This window comes from Pelobates fuscus, chromosome 13 (genome assembly GCF_036172605.1).
Source record: "Pelobates fuscus isolate aPelFus1 chromosome 13, aPelFus1.pri, whole genome shotgun sequence".
NCBI classification, from domain to species: Eukaryota; Metazoa; Chordata; class Amphibia; order Anura; family Pelobatidae; genus Pelobates; species Pelobates fuscus.
The window spans coordinates 67017191-67039285 of NC_086329.1; the positions used below are offsets into that span (position 1 = coordinate 67017191).

Here is a 22095-nt window from a genome sequence, read left to right on the forward strand (position 1 = left end):
GCATTATCTTCAGTCTTCTAGTCCAATCCAATGCCACAAACCACCAATGAATCTCATAACAGAGAATAATTGAATGCATTAATTCTCTAGGACAAGGGTAGACAACCCTTGGAACTCCAGATGTTGTGGACTACATCCCCCATATTGCTGGCAAAGCATCACGGGAGGTGTAGTCCAAAACATCTGGAGATCCGAAGGTTGCCTACGCCTGTTTTAGGACAAGCTGTGAACGACACTGTGCATGTGCTCGTAATGTCTTCGTATGACTTGGTGGGAATGAGAGCCAGGAAATAACAGAAATAACTTGGAGGTGGGTTGTCAGGCAGGTCCCCAGATATATAATTGAAAAAATCTTTTATATATTAAATATTTAATTTCTATCCAATTTCATTCTAAGTGTATTCATATAGAATTATATTATTTTACTAAAATATATTGGGTGAACTGCCTGAGAACCCACCTCCAAGTTATTACTTTTAAAACAGGTGGTAACATTGTTCTCCTTAATCGTGATAAGTACATTGAAATGTGTATGGCACATCTAGATGACCAGGACTGTTACCAAACTTTACCCAGGGATCCTACGACCGACTTTGTCAAGGAATTAGATAACAATCTGATAGAAGCTGAATCATTACAGATCATTACTTCTCAAGAATACAAATATCTATTACCACACAAACATCTGACTATAGCTACATTTTATTGTCTACCAAAAATACATAAAAATCCAAAAAATCCACCTGGTAGACCTATAGTCTCAGGCAATAACTGCTTAACTGAAAGATCTAGCAGATTGACAAAATTGTACGACCCATGGTCATCACACTACCATCATATTTACAGGACACAAAGTCAACTCTATTGACCCTGGAGGGCCTACAGGTTCCACCCTACACCCTGTTGGCAAGCTTAGATGTGGTATCTTTATATTCCAACATTCCACACGAAAAAGGAATTCAAGCATGGGAATTTTTCTTGGATCAATCCACCCATGATCCTTTAAAGAAGAATTTTATACTAAAGTTATTAAAATTCATTTTGACTCACAATTATTTCATATTTAACGGCAGGTACTATCTACAACTGACTGGTACGGCTATAAGCACGGCTTGTGCCCCAACATATGCTAATCTGTTTCTGGGTTGGTGGGAGCAGCATGTCCTCAACTCATCTTTGTATCAAATGTACCATGGATACATCTTTACGTGGTACAGATACATCGATGACATGCTGCTCTTCTGGACTGGCTCTATTCCAGCCTTTGAGCAATTTGTTAATGTCCTTAACAGCAATGATATTAACCTCAAACTGACCTCAGTTATCGATGTACAAGAATTAATCTTCTTGGATCTTTGAATCATACTACATGAGGATGGCACTATACTAACCCAGCTATATAGAAAGTCAACTGCAACTAATAGTCTCCTTCATTGGGAAAGCCACCACCCGTACAGTTTGAGGGCCTCTATTCCATATGGCCAATATCTTCGTGCCAGAAGAAATTGCTCTGAGGACAGTTCTTTCTACCAAGAATGCCAATTATTGAAAACCCGTTTTAAGTCATTAGGCTATCCCAACAGGGTTCTTAAAAAGGTGTTTCAACGAGCAAGTCAAACAGACTCACTAGTCTTAGATCTACACGTACCAAGACCTCCAATCTTACTCCTAGATGTATTGCTACCTTCGACAGTGGATGGGCCACTATGTCCAATATACTGTAAAAAAATTGTCCTATACTATGCCACAATCCAATACTACATAATCTGTTAGTCGACCATCCAGAAGTGACAGCTCGGAGAGCAACCAACTTGCAGGATATTCTTGTTCACAGCCATTTAGCATCTCCTCCTGCCACTCCCAATTGGCTTAGACAAACCAAAGGGACATATAGATGTGGACATTGTAAAGCATGCAAGTACATCTTTCCATCTAAATCAACCCAATCAAATCATTCCAAGATAATGGTCTACACAAACGCCCTTATTAATTGCCGTACCACTCATATAATCTACCTTATAACATGCAATTGTGGTTTACAATATATCGGCAAGACCTTTCAGCAATTCAGACGTAGAATTTTACAACACATTGGTTCTATCAAAAGCACCATTACTCCTACTCCGATTGCTAGACATATTCAGAATTTCCACAATGGACAAGTGGATTGCCTGAAATTCCAAGCAATTGAAAAGCTTCTTCCTAACCTAAGAAAAAGAAATTTAAATAGACTCTTATTACAAAAAGAGTCACAGTGGATCTACAAATTCAAGACACTGACACATTGTGGTCTAAATGAAGAATACAACCACACTCCCTTCATTCACAAATAATGTCATTATGTTCTCTGACGGTACTAATTTCTATTGTAATTTATTCTACCCATTTCTAGACATGTTGACCTTTTATGACCTTTCCTCACTACATTGGACTTTATACCATTTTTCAACATCAAATGTCTTTTGACCCTCTATTTCTCTTTGGACTCTCTAGCTTTGGTGTATTTGCTTATAAATATTCTGAGATTGCACCCAGAACAGTGCACTAGTCACAGCTGTTTTTCCTCTGGGCTGTGCATAATTCATATACACCTAGATAAACGTAATCATTTCTGCAATAATCCCTGTAACGAACCCGTTCAGCAGACATGGGGTTAAAATCGTTTAGGCGATAATCCTCTTTTCACAGACAGGCACAGCTACTGAAAAATCACCAAAACTCGCGAATTGGATATAAGTGAATGCACCAAACTCCCGAACTGCATACAAGGGAATAAGGTAGCACTCCAAACTCCCGAACTGGAACCTCACAAATATCTGCTAACAGACGAACAGGAAAAGCTCCTAAGCGGCTTACACTCCTGGCAGTCAGTCCCTATCAGCATACAGTGAATCCCCCCCAAGAACGAGACAAGGCTCCGTGTTGCGGGTCAAGCAGTGGTCTGTTTATTGAGGGCTACCTGCCCCTGTATTTATGCAGGTCTCCCACCTGGTGGACACTCCCCTAGGGGACCGGATGGAAGACTGTAACAAAGGACAGACAAGTAGCATTTCAGGACATACAGAAGTAAAACATCCCCACAATGCATCCTGGCTTCCTCCTCTCTGCCCTGGAGAAGTAATTCAATTATCTCCCAGGACAAAGGCAAAACTTCATTACACACGTGGGGACACAAAGACAGACCATCACTTTAAAATACATAATGGGACAAATGGTACAGTAAATATATACATGTAACATATCCCCAGATAGCTAAGGTATGAGTGCACATTATTAGGTGAATGGCACTCAGACCACACGAATACAGTTTAATTGCCATGGAGCCAAAGTCTTTAATTAAACTAATATGCTCCATGGCATGGCTATCTGGGTTAAAACATTCCTCCAACATAAAATACCGAATTTACATGCATTCGTTAAATCCGTACGAATTAGAACCAGGGGCTGGAGGTTCAGCGGTGCCTGCACGTAAAAGTGTCCGGGATTGGTGCAGGAAAGCCGGGCAGGAAAGTGCTGGCTGCCCGGGGAAATCCAGAACACCGCCATCGTGTGGCGGCTAAGTGTAACCGCGACCACCCAGTAACAATCAATTGAGCTGCGGTTAACCGCAGCTACTGGGTGGTCAATTGCCGGCACACGCTTGTTAAGCTGCGGTTAACCGCGGCTTCAGGGAGGTAAATGGAGGGCGCACTCCAGCTTCTGAGTGGCCCATTAACAGCGCCGGCCGGCTTCCCACGGCTCTGGGGAGGCTGAAACAAAGGCTGTTTGTTCGGTAGATAGAATCTACCGAACGGCTGTGCAGAAGAGGAGTAATAAATCCTTCTGCACAGTAAAATTAACCCTTTAGCTGCCGGTCCATAATCCAAAGGCAGAAGGCGGGCAACCAGGCTCCTCCAATGCAATGTGGCGAGATTGGTCTCGTCACAATCCCTTATATTATTAACACTCTTATTGCTTTATGGATGCTGCATTAATAGATATCTGCACTGGTTATTTATATGTCATGTACCTGATAACTGGATTTAATATTTTAACAATTAATTATATGAACTTACTATGTCAGGATATACAGGGAGTGCAGAATTATTAGGCAAGTTGTATTTTTGAGGATTAATTTTATTATTGAACAACAACCATGTTCTCAATGAACCCAACAAACTCATTAATATCAAAGCTGAATATTTTTGGAAGTAGTTTTTAGTTTGTTTTTAGTTATAGCTATTTTAGGGGGATATCTGTGTGTGCAGGTGACTATTACTGTGCATAATTATTAGGCAACTTAACAAAAAACAAATATATAGCCATTTCAATTATTTATTTTTACCAGTGAAACCAATATAACATCTCAACATTCACAAATATACATTTCTGACATTCAAAAACATAACAAAAACAAATCAGTGACCAATATAGCCACCTTTCTTTGCAAGGACACTCAAAAGCCTGCCATCCATGGATTCTGTCAGTGTTTTGATCTGTTCACCATGAACATTGCGTGCAGCAGCAACCACAGCCTCCCAGACACTGTTCAGAGAGGTGTACTGTTTTCCCTCCTTGTAAATCTCACATTTGATGATGGACCACAGGTTCTCAATGGGGTTCAGATCAGGTGAACAAGGAGGCCATGTCATTAGATTTTCTTCTTTTATACCCTTTCTTGCCAGCCACGCTGTGGAGTACTTGGACGCGTGTGATGGAGCATTGTCCTGCATGAAAATCATGTTTTTCTTGAAGGATGCAGACTTCTTCCTGTACCACTGCTTGAAGAAGGTGTCTTCCAGAAACTGGGAGTTGAGCTTGACTCCATCCTCAACCCGAAAAGGCCCCACAAGCTCATCTTTGATGATACCAGCCCAAACCAGTACTCCACCTCGCTGGCGTCTGAGTCGGACTGGAGCTCTCTGCCCTTTACCAATCCATCCATCTGGCCCATCAAGACTCACTCTCATTTCATCAGTCCATAAAACCTTAGAAAAATCAGTCTTGAGATATTTCTTGGCCCAGTCTTGACGTTTCAGCTTGTGTGTCTTGTTCAGTGGTGGTCGTCTTTCAGCCTTTCTTACCTTGGCCATGTCTCTGAGTATTGCACACCTTGTGCTTTCGGGCACTCCAGTGATGTTGCAGCTCTGAAATATGGCCAAACTGGTGGCAAGTGGCATCTTGGCAGCTGCACGCTTTACTTTTCTCAGTTCATGGGCAGTTATTTTGCGCCTTGGTTTCTCCACACGCTTCTTGCGACCCTGTCGACTATTTTGAATGAAACGCTTGATTGTTCGATGATCACGCTTCAGAAGCTTTGCAATTTTAAGAGTGCTGCATCCCTCTGCAAGATATCTCACTATTTTTGACTTTTCTGAGCCTGTCAAGTTCTTCTTTTGACCCATTTTGCCAAAGGAAAGGAAGTTGCCTAATAATTATGCACACCTGATATAGGTGTGTTGATGTCATTAGACCACACCCCTTCTCATTACAGAGATGCACATCACCTAATATGCTTAATTGGTAGTAGGCTTTCAAGCCTATACAGCTTGGAGTAAGACAACATGCATAAAGAGGATGATGTGGTCAAAATACTAATTTGCCTAATTATTCTGCACACAGTGTATAATGAAATATCGTTTCATTATATGCATATTACCTGTTTATGACAAGTGTAATTTTTTGTAAAAACTTGCTTTCTATACAATACAGTTAATGTATAGAATTTACACCACTGTGGGTCAATGTAGGCTATAGTATTTTGACCCCTACATTAGTCACCCATACAGCATGCATTTATCAATTATGGAATCATATTTTAACAATAATTTCCTAAAAACATTATAATGTCCAAAACTAAGATTTCTTTAATCATTATGATCACCATTAACTCTTCATCAATTTTACTTTATCCTCTCATGATTATAGCAACCTCTGCAGAATATGTTTCTTAAATTATTCTTTCAAGCTATTTTTGTTCAGCTGTGGGACTTGACGACACGGAAGGAGTTAAGTTTCACACTATCTAGCTCCTCCCACCAACTAGGTTTTTTGGCGCCCTATTTAAATCGAGCATACGAGGGTATCACTTACCCCTTGAAGAGCCGCTCACAGGCGAAACGCGCGTCGGGGCTCCCATGTGTAGCTTTATTTACAAGTTGCGTTAGATTATTTAGATTTACTCATCGAACTTAGTATTAGACTGTAACGGATCCACTGGCACCCCGACTGGGTACCTCCGTTGAAAGATGCTCCTAGCGCTTCCAGAGGAGGTACCCAGTCGGGGTGCCAGTGGATCCGTTACATTGGTGGCAAGCGGTGGGATGGCGTCCTAGTGCGGGGAGAAGCAGCTCAGAGACACCGGTAACGTGTGGAGTTGTGCAGCGTCCCTATCTTCAGCAACATAATGGAACCAGCAGTGGCTACAGCAAGCATGGCGTATAGCTACTCCGTACTAGAGTTTGGCACGATGGTAGGGTTGCGCCTGAAGTTTTACGGACCCAATCCAGAGGAGAAATACGTGCGGTTCGTGTGGGACATGGTGACCCGGAACCTACAACACAGGGCGTTGAGGGAAGGCCAGTGGGCACGTTGGGAGAAACTCCAGCCACAGGTAGAGTGGGACGAGGAAGAAACCGAAGTGGCCGGTGGAGATGGGACCGAGGTCTCTCTACCGGCCCTACAGGGATGCTGGGCACCCGGCCCAGATCCCCAGCGGCAGTATGTTTTACAGGGAGGGGAGACAGTCGGTCTCACTCCTCAGCGGCAGAATGGGTTATTGGAGGAAGAGACAACCGGTCTCCCTCCCCAACAGCAACCAGAGGTACCCGAGGTAGAGGACCTCATAGACTGGTCCTGGGAGGACCCCCTGCAGGCAGGTGGAGATGGGACCGAGATCTCTCCACCGGCCCTACAGGGATGCTGGGCAACCGGCCCAGATCCCCAACTAGAGCTGGAGTTACAGGGGGCAGAGGTAGTTGGTCCTACCCCCCAGCAGCAGAGTGATATGCCGGGAAGGCAGTGTGAAGTGCAGGGAGAGGAGAGCAGCGTCCTCCCTCCCCAGCGGAAGGCTGAGTTACAGGGGGCAGAGGTAGTTGGTCCTACCCCCCAGCAGCAGCGTGATTTTTTGGGAATAGAGAGCCCAGTCTCTATTCCCCAGCAGCAGGACACTGAATTGGGAGGAGAGACAGTTGGTCTCCCTCCACAAAGACTGAAAGTAGGCATGGGAGAGGAGATTGTTACCTCCTCTCCCCAGCGGCAGATCATCAATGGGCAGAGTGTTCTAATGGGAGAGGAGATTGTTACCACCTCTCCCCAGCAGCAGCTTAATGTACCAGGGGGAGACTGTAAGTCCCACAACTGTGCAGATGGGACCGTGGTCTCTGCACCTACAGCACAGGGTGTAAGGACAGTCAGTCCTGTCCCCCAGCAACAAGGCTGCTTAGCCAAAGGGGAGACAGTCGGTCTCCCCCTCCAACAGCGGAGCTATGTATCCAAAGGGGAGACAGTCGGTCTCCCCCTCTGGCAGCAGAGCGGTGCATCTAAAGGGGAGACAGTCGGTCTCCAGCAGCAGAGCTGTGCATCTAAAGGGGAGACAGTCGGTCTCCAGCAAGGCTCCAACCAGACTACTCCCGGGGTAGTGCTGACACCAGGGCAGAGTACCGCTGGGCTCTGCCCACTCAGCAACCCACCAAAACAGCCTACCAGTCCCCCACACAGCCATGGTGAGGCACCTGGACCTGGACAAGTTTTTCTCTTACTCAGGTGTAGTAACCATTTATTGTGGGTGGGCTGTACTGCTGTTTTTGTTTTGTGGGTGGGCTGCTGGACTAACAAGGGCACTGACCGGCAAGAGGTCAGGTACCCTGTTAGTCTGTTTGGAAAAGGGGAGAAATGTGGCGAAACCAACCTCGCCACTGGGCCCTGGAGAAGCCTGTTTGCCCGCCTCCTACCTGCTGACTATGGCCCCTGGATTATTTGGGGCATATTGTATTTTATTGTGCGACTGCTGGCCCTTTAAGTACAGTGAATGGTATTTTATTGTACTGCTGCTGGCCCTTTAAGAACTGTCTGGGGACATATTGAGACTTCGGGTAACAATACCCTTTAAGACTATGGCCCCTGAAAAGGAATGGACTTTTATTGGGTGTGTATGGCCCTTTAAGAACCGTCTGGGGACATCTTGTAACTTCGGGTAACAATGCCCCTTTAAGACTATGTCCCCAGACCTGTAAAATAACTTGCCCCTGGCTTTCCCCCACTTGGTTCAGTAAATAGGGCTTACTGAACCAAGTACCACACAGGCGGACCACCCAGAAGTTAAAGTGTGCAGGCAATTTACCTCCCAGGCTGTGAGGTTACTGCAGGTTAATTGCCGAGCGCTGGGTGGCCGCCATTCGGCATCCGAACACGTGGCGGCGGCCATTTTGGTCATTCGAATGCGGTCAGCGGTGTATGTTAAAGATTCTGTGGAACTAAAATCGGCTACACATTCTGCCGAACACCGCTGACCCTTACCTTCTTCCATACTGAACTTGCAGCTCCAGAGACTAAGTCCCGTTCGAACTGGGACTTAGTCATTTTTTCGCATGAAATTGACCGACCGCACAGCCCAAATCTATGGAACTGTTTTGGGCAGGAAATTGTGCTTGCGGTCGGTCATAAAGGACTTCCAGCTAACTTTTGATCCACTGGAGGGATTTGGCTGATTTTTGGAAGGGTTTATGTTTAAAGTGTGCTGATTCCACATATGTGGTTTTGGGGAAGATTGGATGTATGGATTTAAAGTTATAGCACATGTATAAAAACTGTAGTTTTCCTGGCTGTATAATTATGTTAACTGGTTATCTGAGGGGAGGGGATGTGTGGGTTGTACCATGTATCTGATTGGTTATTTTATGCCTCCCCCTGGGTGTGGCCTGTAAGTGTACAAGTGTAATAAAAGCCAGACTGGGTGTCCCAGTCCAGAGTTCCTGTTTTACCCTCAACTTGAGTCCTGTGTCTTATTGGGGGAACCTGCTACAAGGGATTGCTATGCTAGGCATATTCCCTTGCTATAATCACTGAGCTCTTGTAAGAGCTTGTTCCTGCTTCGTTCTGAAGGGAGATAGCTGCAGCCTGCGGTGCTTATGGTGTCTGGTGGAGTGCTTGGAGTCCTCTGGAAGCGCTAGGAGCATCTTTCAACGGAGGTACCCAGTCGGGGTGCCAGTGGATCCGTTACATAGACTTTCTCACAGAAATCTGTTAATATTCTTCCAGTTTTAAGAAATTTGCTATTCGGCAAATTAGCGACAGATCAGCTCTCTCTATCAGTTAGACGTTTGAGATTAGATAGCTAAGTATTTCTGTGACTAATACCTTAGGTCTTTTCAGCCTAGCAACCTGAAACAAAATCAATTTACCGTATATACTCGAGTATAAGCCGACCCGAATATAAGCCGAGGCCCCTAATTTTACCCAAAAAAACTGGGAAAACTTATTGACTCGAGTATAAGACTAGGGTGGGAAATGCAGCAGCTACTGGTAAATTTCTAAATAAAATTAGATCCTAAAAAAAAATATATTAATTGAATATTTATTTACAGTGTGTGTATAATGAATGCTGTGTGTGTACGAGTGCAGTATGTGTGTACGAGTGCAGTGTGTGTGTGTATGAGTGCAGAGCCTTTTTTTATTTTTATTCTTTTTATTATAATTTATTATTGTTTTTTATTTAATTTCATTATTATTAATTTTTTTATTATTATTATTATTATTATTATTAATATATATTTTTTTCGTCCCCCCTCCCTGCTTGATATATGGCAGGGAGGGGGGCTCTCCTTCCCTAATGGTCCAGCATTGGCAGTTCAGTGGGGGGGGGGGAGAGTGGGGCTGCCAGAGAGTTTACTTACCTGTCCTGCAGCTCCTGTCAGCTCCCTCCTCCTCCGCGCCGTCTGTTCAGCTCTTCTGTCAGCTCACACTCTAAGTCTCGCGAGAGCCGCGGCTCTTGCGAGACTTACACTGGGAGCTGACCGAGGTGCTGAAATGACAGCGCGGCGGAGGAGGAGGGAGCTGACAGGAGCTGCAGGACAGGTAAGTAAACTCTCTGCCAGCCCCCACAGCCCCCAGTCTGTATTATGGCAATGTAAATTGCCATAATACAGATTATTGACTCGAGTATAAGCCGAGTTGGGGTTTTTCAGCACAAAAAATGTGCTGAAAAACTCTGCTTATACTCGAGTATATACGGTAGATTTAGGCTTTGGCAGTGATTTCTAGCTTATCCACGGTTAAGGAAACAGCAGCAGACATTCCTTTCACTAACTTAGCACATCAAACATTTATAATAGCTACACTATTACTAGCTAGTCCAGGACAGATCAGCAAATTACTGTGACAGGGTTATTTCTTTGCTGTCTTCACCTAAGTATTTGTACTACCCTGGGATATCATTTTATTTAGTTTATTATTATTTTCTCCAGGTTATTTGTTTAGGTCTGTTAACAAACTATGCTGCAACCCCTAGTCACTGTTTAGACATTCAGGGCCGTTTTTGCACTGGTTTGAGTGAGACTCAGCATTAACCTTGGCATTACTATTGTCTCTGCTTGACACTCCACTAAATCGTTATTTTAGAACAGATATCCTTTCTCTTTCCTTTTGATAAATTAGATACTCTGTTTAGATGACTAATGTTTCAGTCAAACAGTGACTTTGTTTCATCTTTCAGTTCAGTAGTATAGAGTATTCTCACACATTGAGAATCAGATACTACTCTCTCTGTTTCTATTTACCAGTATAGCAGGGACAAGATTAGCTGTACCTTTATTTATATATTTTTTTTCTCTGCACCCTCTTTGTTCTCCCTCTCTTCTCTGATTAGGTTTATGTAGTGTTTAATATATGTATTTGTTCAGAGCCAGGTATTTTTCCAGCTCTTCTTAAACTTTGAATATATTAAAGGACCACTCTAGTGCCAGGAAAACATACTCTTTTTCCTGGCACTAGAGTGCCCTGAGGGTGCCCCCACCCTCAGGGTCCCCCTCCCGCCCAGCTCTGGAAAGGGGAAAAGGGTTAAAACGTACCTTTTTCCAGCGCTGGGCAGGGAGCTCTCGCATTCAGCCGGTTGCATAGGAAAGCATTTACAATGCTTTCCTATGGACACTTGCGTGCTCTCACTGTGATTTTCACAGTGAGAATCACGCAAGCGCCTCTAGCGGCTGTCTCTGAAACTGCTATGTTTATAAAAAAAAATGGGTTAACCCTAGCTGGACCTGGCACCCAGACCACTTCATTAAGCTGAAGTGGTCTGGGTGCCTAGAGTGGTCCTTTAAAAGTTAATTTTTATTATACATTTTGGTCACTGGACAGTTCAGTTTCTTCTTGTTTGCTATTTAGTTAAATGGGTTAACCCCTACTATTTCTGTCCAGCAATCTTATCTACTGCTTCATCAAATCCTTCCTTTTTATCTAGTTATACAGAGTGGTACAATTTTTTTTTTTTTTTTAAAGTATTTACAAATCTCCTAGCAATTTTACTGAACACATGAATTGTATATATTTTTCACACAGTGTGCACCATATTACTTTAGCATGACATGTATGAATAAAATAAATTGGAAAATTGTCCCTTTTAAAATTATTACTTTAAATAAAAGATAGCAGGTAATACGGTCTCTGAGTGCATTATTGTTTAATGAGAAAACAACACTTTTTGTGCATCTCATGACTTTACTCTTGATGTGTGGGGACTGCAATCTTTAGTCTTGTTCGGTCAAAAGGATGAATGCACAATTTAAAGGCATGAAATCATCCAAGGGCACATTTATTAGATCTGCTGTGCTTGCTCACGATTTCAAGATTTGCCAATACACACTAGCACTAGACAATTAGCATGGTTCCTGTAAGATAAGCTGGGCAACTGACTAAAGATAGCTGCTCACATAAATCAAGAGTAAGCGTAAGATGTGCACTGGAAAAGGCATTAACTTACATGCCAGCACTACAAAAAAATACATGTGATCTTTTATTTTAAAGGGTTACACTAGGCACCATGATCACTTCAGTGTTTTGAAGTTGTTACAGTGCCTGAAGTCTGTAAGTGTAGTGTTTTGCTATAAACGGCTGCGCAAATGGAGTTTAACTCCTTTGCTGCCAGAGATGCCTCATTTGGGCGTAATTAGCCAGACTGGAATACGATTTTCAGCTGGCTAAAGTAAATTTTGCACATATTCCTATGCAGATGGGAATTCATTGGCTGAGAGTGATCAGCTGACACTCTCAGTCAATGAATAAGTGGCAGTATTGACATCCCGCTTCAGCAGTTTTGAAGAAGGTACAAGTCATAAATATGCTTACAGAGAAAACCTGCTGCCCACCAAGACAAAAGGGCAAACTGTTTTGCTATTTGCCCCATTACCATCACAAACACAAAAGCAGGCTGTAGTGGTTATGATGGTTTGAGTAACCCTTTAAGGACTGTTTTCCTTTAATATTTATATTTACAAAGAATCACCTGTAAATTGAGCCACTGCGTCGATGTGATGTTTAACCTGGACGGCCAGCTCTCTAGTTGGAATCACAACAAGTCCAAGCAACGGTCTGTTTCTATCGCATTTCTGAGAGTTAGTTGGAGACAAGTTGAATTTAATATCCACATCCTTCACAACTTTAACACATCCCACAGAAATAGACTCATTATCTTCCCCGTCAGCACTGGCATCACTGTCAATATATTCTTCCTCGTGAACTGTATCATCTATGTCTTCTAACTGAACAATACTATTATTTTCTGCCTCATTTATAGAGTAGGTTTCATCCATGTGTGTATTCTCTGCATCCTTTTGCACATTCCCATCATCAGAATTATTTTCTTCTTCAAAACCCTTTTTGTTTCTTTGCCATTCCAGTATAGAATGAATCATAGGAATAGCAAAGGCAAGAGTTTTACCACTTCCTGGGAAAGGAAAAGAAATTCTTATTAATTGAATTGAGTTAAACATTTTATTACAATCTGCTGCCCCCCACATAAGTCATGAACAGTCTACAAAAAGAAGAAGTACTTTTAATGGGACACTTGAGACCCCTAAAATCCTTCAGCTTGCTAGTTTCACATGGCTATTTCAGTAGAAGCACATATAGTAGCTGTCAGTGTGACAGCCACTAAAGTTATTTAAACTCAGCAATGTTTTTCAATTGCAAGTCATAACACCCAGATCACTTCATTGAAATTAACTTGTCCGGGTAGCTATAGTGTCCCTTTAACTGTTTTACGAATGAGGAAATGTCTAATAACTTTCTTGCAAACTATGCAACTCCATGCTATATGTGGCATATGTTAAAATTATCTTCCATTTTTAGGAGTCTGTATATTTTATAAAGACCCAAAAAGAGACATTTGGTGTGCAGTGGCCAGTAGAAGAGAAACACAATGGTTTTGTGGGCCCTGATATTCTTTCCCTGTCTGCCAGGAGCATGAGTCATTAACAATACAATAGAGGTCTAAAGAGGATCCTGCAATGCATTATTAAGATGCCTTTTCTCCACAGCCTTCACTAGGTAGGGCTACAGGGAATTGACACAGTTTTGTCAATTTAAAGGAACAGTTCATTGAATTTCTTTGCTTTGTGGATATACCCCAAAGAAAAAAAAAGGCATGTAATTCTTCCTGGGGATACATGAGAAAAAAAAAAGCTTCAGATGTCCTGTGTGCAGCCCCTGCAAGCTCTCCCCACTTCACTTAAGTCTGAGCCAGGGAATACACCAATAAGAGGCTCATTGAGAAGCCTCTGTCCTTGAGCCACTTACTACTTGCACCAAGCCCACACACGAAATTGGACAAGTCTGTTGCAGATCCATCTTTACCTGGTAAAACTAACGAGCACCCGGGATGCTGAGCACACAGGGTGTTCTATCAAAATTCCCCTACCTCGTGAAAATCCCCTTCCCTCGTCACTTCCAGTGAGGGGAATCAGCTGGATCCTGTGCTGCACATGCGTGCTAGCACTCCTGCTACTCCTCCACAGCAAGATAAGTAAAACTACTTTTACACTTTCATTATAGTTAGTGCATTCACTAAGCTTAGGCACACGGGACATTTAGGGTTAAGTGAGGGTTCAAATTAGGGTTAGGTAAGTGATTCTAACCTCTCTCACACTCTATTCTTACCCTAACCCTTGGGGTAAGGGTTAAAATAAAGTGTGAGAAATCACTATTTATAGATATACCCCTATTGTGAAATATCACTAAATATGAGCAAGTCCCTAATCCTAACTCTAATTTGAACCCTAACATTAACCCTAAATGTCCCATGTCCTAAGCTTAGTGAATGCACTAACTATAATGAAAGTGTAAAACTAGTTTTACTTACCTTTCAGGACTTTTCTGTGGAGGAGTAGCAGGAGTACAAGCAGGCATGTGCAGCACAGGATCCAGCTGATTCCCCTCACCGGAAGTAAGGAGGGTAGGGGATTTTCACAGCTAGGGAATTTTGATAGAAATACAAATATTTGTATTTCCAGATAATGATATACATTTTATGAATTGTATTTATAGTATTTGAATAAGGAATGGAGTTTTAATAAAAGTATTTTTTACACCACATTATAGAATATCTACCTCCATTTTACCTCAATCACCAAAAGACAACATAGTCCCTGCTTTTTCTTATCATTGAGCTGGAATTTCAGATAAAATTCTAATAAAGTCACAATTTGTATTTTATAAAGGCTATATATTGGAATCTAGGAGCCAGGTAAAAATGTTAGGAGCCAATACTTTTTTTTTTTTTAAACTAGCAAAGTTTAATTTACGAGAAATATACAATTCTTAAAGAGACACTATAGTCACCAGAACTACTACAGTGTCTACATTGCTGCCTTGTAACATTTCTAGTGACAGTCACCCAGATGGCCACTAGAGAGTCCTGTTTCAGTGTTGCACAGTGTGCAGCACCTAAGTTCAACACCTCCATGCTCTGACGTCGGTGGGGGATGAGCGTGGGCAAAGCATGACTCAGCGCCGAGGGACATCTCCGCTGGATTTAGGTAAGTCACTGTATGGGTTTTAACCCCTTCAGCAACATGGGATGGGGGTAGGAGGCACTGCAGGATCCTGCAGTGCCAGGAAAACTAGTTTGTTTTCCTGGCACTGGAGAGTCCCTTTAACCCCTTAAGTCCGGAGGACGTAATATTACGCCCTGCAGGAACCGGCTCTAAACGCCGGCGGGCGTAATATTACGTCCTCGCCATAATGGCACCCACGTGGCCGGCGCTAATCGCCCGCTGCAGATCGCGGTCGGGGGGGATGCCTGGCCCCCCAGGCAACCCCCCCTGTGGCCGGTGACCGCGATCTGCAGTCTCTGATCGCAGTGACAGGCTGTCACTGCGACCAGTATTCAGCATGTGTCAGCCGATTTCAAATCGGCTGACACATGCGGCCGGCGGCGTTCCCCTTCTGCAGATCGCGGTCGGGGGACTTACCTGGCCCCCCAGGCAGTCTCCCTGGGGTCAGTGACCGCGATCTGCGAAGTCTGAGATCGCAGTGACAGGCTGTCACTGCGATCTCAGAGCTCTCTGATCGCAGTGACAGCCTGTCACTGCGATCAGTGTTACATGTGTCAGCCTATTGGCTGACACATGTAACTGGCACAGTGATCCCCCTGCAGATTGGAAGGGGGGAGTGCTTGTACCACCCAGGCACTCCCCCCTGTGGTCAATTACCCAATCTGCAGGAGGTGATCACAGTGACAGGCAGTCACTGTGATCACTGATCCTGTGTCAGCCAGTGATGTGAAATCACTGGCTGACACTGTCATTGCCCCCCCCTGTCCTAAAATAAAATAAAATAAAATATTAGTTAAAAAAAATTACAGTTACAAATAAGATATACTTAGATCATATATATTATATATATATGATCTAAGTATATATATATATATATATATATATATATATATATATATATATATATATATATATACACACACACACACACATTTACACATACACGACGTGTATTTAAATATTAATATATATATATATATATATTAATATCAAATTACACGTAGACTGATACTGATCAAATATATATAGAATTATTGTTATATATAATATAAAAAAAAATATGTAAATACGTAAAAAAATAAAATTTAAAAAATATTTAAAAATAAATAATTAAAAAATATATAGATGTGTTATTTCGTTCTAACTGTATTGTGATATTAATATATATATTTATTTCAAAATACACGTAGAACAAAATATATATATCTATATACATAAATATATACGTATATATCACTATATATATATACCTATATATAAATAAAAATATTTAAAAAAATTATATATATATACACACATATGTATATATATATATATATATATATATATATATATATATATATATATATATATATATATATATATATATATATACATATACATATACATATACACACATACATATATTAATTCTACACATATATTTATGTAATAATTTTACATAATTAGGTATCCTAATTAATTACAATTAGCGGGACCTGCCTGACAACCCATGCCGAAAGTATAAGGAATTTAATTTGCTAGCACTATATTTAACCCTATAACTTTTCAAGACACCATAAAACCTGTACATGGGGGGTACTGTTTTACTCGGGAGACTTTGCTGAACACAGATATTAGTGTTTCAAAACAGTAAAATGTATTACAACGATGATATCGCCAGTAAAAGTGACGTTTTCTGCATTTTTCACGCACAAACAGCACTTACACGGACGATATTATTGCTGCAATACTTTTTACTGTTTTGAAATACAAATATTTGTGTTGAGCGAAGTCTCCCGAGTACAACAGTACCCCACATGTACAGGTTTTATGGTGTTTTCAAAAGTTACAGCGTCAAATATAAGGCTTGTGTTTCATTTTTTTCACATTAAAATTCGCCAGATTGCTTACGTTGCCTTTGTGACCCTATGGTAGCCCAAGAATGAAAATTACCCCTATGATGGCATACCATTTGCAATAGTAGACAACCCAAGGTATTGCAAATGGGGTTTGTCCAGACTTTTTTAGTAGCCACTTAGTCACAAACACTGGCCAAAATTGGCGTTTTTTGCATTTTTCACACACAAACAAATACTAACGCTAACTTTGGCCAGTGTTTGTGACCAAATGGCTACTAAAAAAGACTGGACATACCCCATTTGCAATACCTTGGGTTGTCTACTATTGCAAATGGTATGCCATTATGGGTGTAAATTTAATTCCTGGGCTACTATACAGTCTCAAAGGCAACGTAACCAATCTGGCGAATTTCAATTTCAAATGTAATGTGCTATATTTGACCCTGTAACTTCCCAAAACACCATAAAACCTGTACATAGGGGGTACTGTTTTACACGTGAGACATCGCTGAATACAAATATGTGTATTGTATTGCAGTAAAAGCAAACAGTATTTTGACATCCACAGTTAAAATGTCACATAGAACAAAAAAAAATTAAAAAATTATTTTTTTTCTCCCATTTTTTTTATAAATTTTTTATATTAAATTATGTTCAATACCTAAATATTTGATGTTAAATGAAAGCCCTGTTTCCCCTGAATAAAATGACATATAATAAGGGGGGGTGCATTTAATATGAAAGAGGTGAATTACGGTTGGACAGACATATAGCGTAAATGCCAGGTTTTGTTTACGTTTTGTTCTGTTCACAACTTGTACATTTGGCTGCGGTGTTAAGGGGTTAAACATACTCTACTAAATTAAACATAAAACATAGCATGGATCATCACAATTGTGCTACAAAAAAAATAAAATAAATAATAAAGATTTGATATACATACAGATATTCATTACTTGTATTATGTATCAAAAAATTTTCCACAATTACCTGTTTCAGCAGCACCCAAAATATCCATTTTGTCTCGGATTGCTGGAGGCAGAACGAGAGCTTGAATTGGGGTTGGAGCGGAAAATCCTAAAAAGCTCAACGCTTTCAGTACTACTTTTGGAACACACAGATTTTTCCATGCCGACACGTCCACATTTTTGCAAGATGTATCACCTGCAGCCCAATTCTTTAGCTTCTTTGAAGATGAAGGGTCTTCTGAAGGTCTGACAATTTTTTTCTTTGACTTTCGTTTCCTTTTTTTGTTTTTTGGCTGCAGGTTTGCCTTTACACACTCAATTTTGTTGATTTGGCTTTCATCCATATCCATCACATCATTATCATCAAAAATGATATCTTCACACTCCTCTTCAGCTTGTTCATTTGCCCTATCAGATTCGAACCTCGTTCTACATTTCTTTCTTTTTTTTGCCTTCAGAAAATGTTCATGTTCTCCATCAGTTGCGTTGTTTTTTCTTATCAATTCTGTTGTTGATAACTCTTTAGAAGATTTCACAAGTTTATAATCTGTGAGCTCCTCAAAACATATCATTTCATCCAGCGTCTCATCAGCTAACAGGCTTCTATCCACTGAGACTGGTTGCCATTTTCCAAATATTTGAATGCCCTTCTTTTGCCCTCTAGAACGTAACTTTACAGTTTTCTCTGCCTTGTGTGCATTCATGGTTTGTCTGTAAATTACAGTAATCGCTATCAGAGATAATAATCTTAACTAGAATTACAAGTTCAATTTGTTCTGTAGCAAATTACCAAATTTCTTAATATTTTTTCCATTAGGCACATCACTAACCTAGAAGGTTTCTTAACATGCGATGAAGTGGTTATGGGAGGAATGGGGGGGGGGGGGGAGGGTCAGGGCTCTTTGTTTATATGCAGAACACAGTATTCACACCTGTAGGTCACAGCACTCACTAGAAAATGTACTCAGCCTGCACTATAACTCTGCTGTGGTCTATCCCTGCTGGAGATACATTTCACTAAATTTCAAAAAATAAATCTGAATAAAACACCTAAAGGCAAAAAGGCTGACCTGGAAATAGTCACAATTGTATGCCTCAGTTTTTCCATTCAGATTTAATTTGCAAAAATTCAGAGTTTAGTAAATAACCCTAAATATCTCTCCCACTGTAGTGTGTATGCGATGGCGGTGTATAATTTGTGTGTTGTGTAATGTGTTTCTGCAGGATATATGCGAAAACACTAGTGCAATCCATATCATGGCCACACATGACCTATCTAGTCATCGTGTAACTGTAGGTGATCTACCTCTTGCCCTTTACGTCTTGTTTCTTGTAAACTGACTGCTTTGCTTGTTGGCCCTTATGTTTGTTCCTCCCAAACACCTGGCATTCGCTGAGCCTGATTTTCCACAAGTTCAATGTTGCTCTAAAAAAACATTTTGAATAAATGCATCTGAGGTTGGTGGCATAAACTGACAAAATAAATAGATGAGCTAGTCACCATCAGGGTAGATATGACCCAAACATTCTTCATAGAGACATAGGAAGCTAAAGCATATCTATGAGGAGATGATTATTGACACAGCACGGAAATTGACGCCCCTCCCAAATTCTGAAAGGGGCCTATAAATCCAAAAAATTATTTTACTATAATGTTAGAAAAACAGGTTTGCAGTTCTAATGTTAACAGTGCTCCTTTAACAACTTGTGCTCATTGAATAGGTTATGGTTTAAAGAGACTACTTATACAATTAGTTATATTTGTAGTTATTAACCGCTTGTGACAATTGTCCTTTAAGACTTACACAAATATTCACTAAACCAGGAATATAACTGGGGATTGCACAATTTGTGCCAAAAGAGCTTAATGGACGGAGTGCGTACTTTTTTTTTTTTTTTTTTACATTTTGCAAAAAAAATTCATAAAAATGTATACTTTTATAAATTACATACACACAGACTTCAGGCACCATGACCACATCAAATCACTGAAGCTGTAAAACCTATTCTGGATTTATTAAAGGGACACTATAGTCACCTGAACAACTTCAGCTTAATAAAGGCTGTTCAGGTGAGAACTATAGCTCCCTGCAGCCTCTCATGTAAACACTGTATTTTTGAGAAAATACAGTGTTTAAATTGGAAGCTAGGAATACCTCCAGTTGCAGTCACTCACGACAAACACTGGCCAAAGTTAGTGTTAATATTTGTTTGTGGCTACTAAAAAAGACTGAACAGACCCCATTTGCAATACCTTGGGTTGTCTACTATTGCAAATTTTCATTCCAGGGCTACCATACGGTCTCAAAGTCAACATAACCAACCTGGCGAATTTCAAAGTGAAAAAACTGAAACGCAAGCCTTATATTTGACTCTGTAACTTTTGAAAACACCACAACAATTATATCGTCCTTGTAAGTGCCCTTTGTGTGTGAAAAATGCAAAAAATGTAATTTCACTGACGATATCATCGCTGTAATACATTTTACGGTTTTGAAACACTGATATTTGTGCTCAGCAAAGTCTTCTGAATAGAACAGTACGCCCCATGTACAGGTTTTATGGTGTTTTGGAAAGTTAAAGGGTTAAATATAGTGCTAGCAAATTAAATTCCCTGGACTGTTGGCCTGGGTTGTCAGGCAGGTCCCGCAAATTGTAATTAATAAAATGACCTAATTATGTAAAATTATTACACACACACACACACACACGTGTATTTTGATATCTATATATTAATTTTAAAATACAGTTAGAACGAAATTACATATATATTAGCAATGCTGTGGACAGCTATGCCGTCCATGTGATCGTGAGGTCCTCGCGATCACATGGCCCAGGAGGGCCGGAACAGGAGCAGGGGGACTCCCTGGGATGCCAGGTGAGTCCCCCCACCGCGATTGCAGACGACTGGTTAAGTACATAGGACAGCGGGGACATAGCACGACCGCCGTCCTTAAGGGGTTAACAATATTTACAGTGTGTGTTTGTATACAAACACTATATATATATATATATATATATATATATATATATATATATATATATATATATATATATATATATATATATATATATATATATATATATATATATCTCCATAAAGAACCTGATTGGTGCAGCGCAAAGCCGTGCATGCGCACCAGAGCGCGATGATGCTTCTAAAAGAGAAGCGTCCTATTGGGCCCTGCGATTTCGTCATTTTGCCGGAAAAGGGGGCGTGGCCTGAAGAGAAGCTCAGCGCTGGAATGGAGGTAAGTTTTATTGATAAAAAGGGCTTTAATTTATTTTTTTATTAATGTTAAGTTCATATAAAAGCAAGAAAGACTATAGTGATCCTTTAATTAAAAGGGACAGTTTAGGCACCATAAAAACATAATATAAATGAAGTTATGGGGGGGCGGGCCTGACCTTGAAGGAGAAAGGACACAAATCATAGCAGCTCCTGCTAAATACAGCAATTATAGCTAATTTTAAGGGCCAACACGGCTAATAAGAGAGACAGAAAGGCTACCCAGAGTGCGGGGACATCGGGGTGCACAGGTAGACACCAAACAAGCGACGAACCAAACCCCATACACCCGACACAATGGTGAGGCCTACAAGCATGGCGGGCGCAGGAGGAATGGCCGCTTTCCTGCAGCCACGACCGGCCAAGAATCAGGCCTTGGGCCCTCGTCCCCCCCCCCCCCCCCTTCTGGACCGGCGGGGATTATGCCGGTCTACCCCCACATGATACCCCTACAAAGCGGTGGACAAACGACCACGATACAGAGACCCGCACCTACCATCACAAAGGCCTCCAAAATGGCGGATGCCGTCCACACAGCCTACCCACCAGATGTGTGGCTGAAAACAGAGCTCCGGCTAAACCTCAACTTTTCCTCCTTCTGGAAGCAATTGAAGGCTCGCATGCGGACTCCGAAACACAAGCCACTGACGGCATGCACTGCATCACAAGGTACCCGACGGAGTGAAGCAGAAGCTCCCCCTAACCCAGTCAATCTCCGGCAAGGGACCACAACTGAGCACCAGGGTGGGCAGCAACAAAACGGGGCCTGAAGCCCTGGGGATACCCAAGAGAGGACCCCCACGGCACCCTCATCGAAGACCTGCACCGAGACTCAAGCCTCAATGTGGCAAGACCGGCCCGACACAGCGAATGAAACGGAGGGGCACAAAACTCAGAGAGGAGAACGCGCTGAGAACAAACACAGGGAGCTGTCAGAGCCCAAGACAGGTGAACACAGCCCGTCACACAGATTG

General features: G+C 41.5%; 1 protein-coding gene across 1 annotated transcript in view; it reads right to left on the reverse strand.

Annotated features, from left to right (window-relative positions):
• The window catches only part of DDX24 (DEAD-box helicase 24), a 90405-nt gene that overhangs the window by 62760 nt on the left and 5550 nt on the right, over positions 1 to 22095 (reverse strand). Inside the window, 2 exon segments of the mRNA XM_063440256.1 lie at positions 12476 to 12916; positions 17855 to 18543. Coding sequence (XP_063296326.1) covers positions 12476 to 12916; positions 17855 to 18536 — 1123 coding nt within the window. The 5' untranslated portion in view covers positions 18537 to 18543.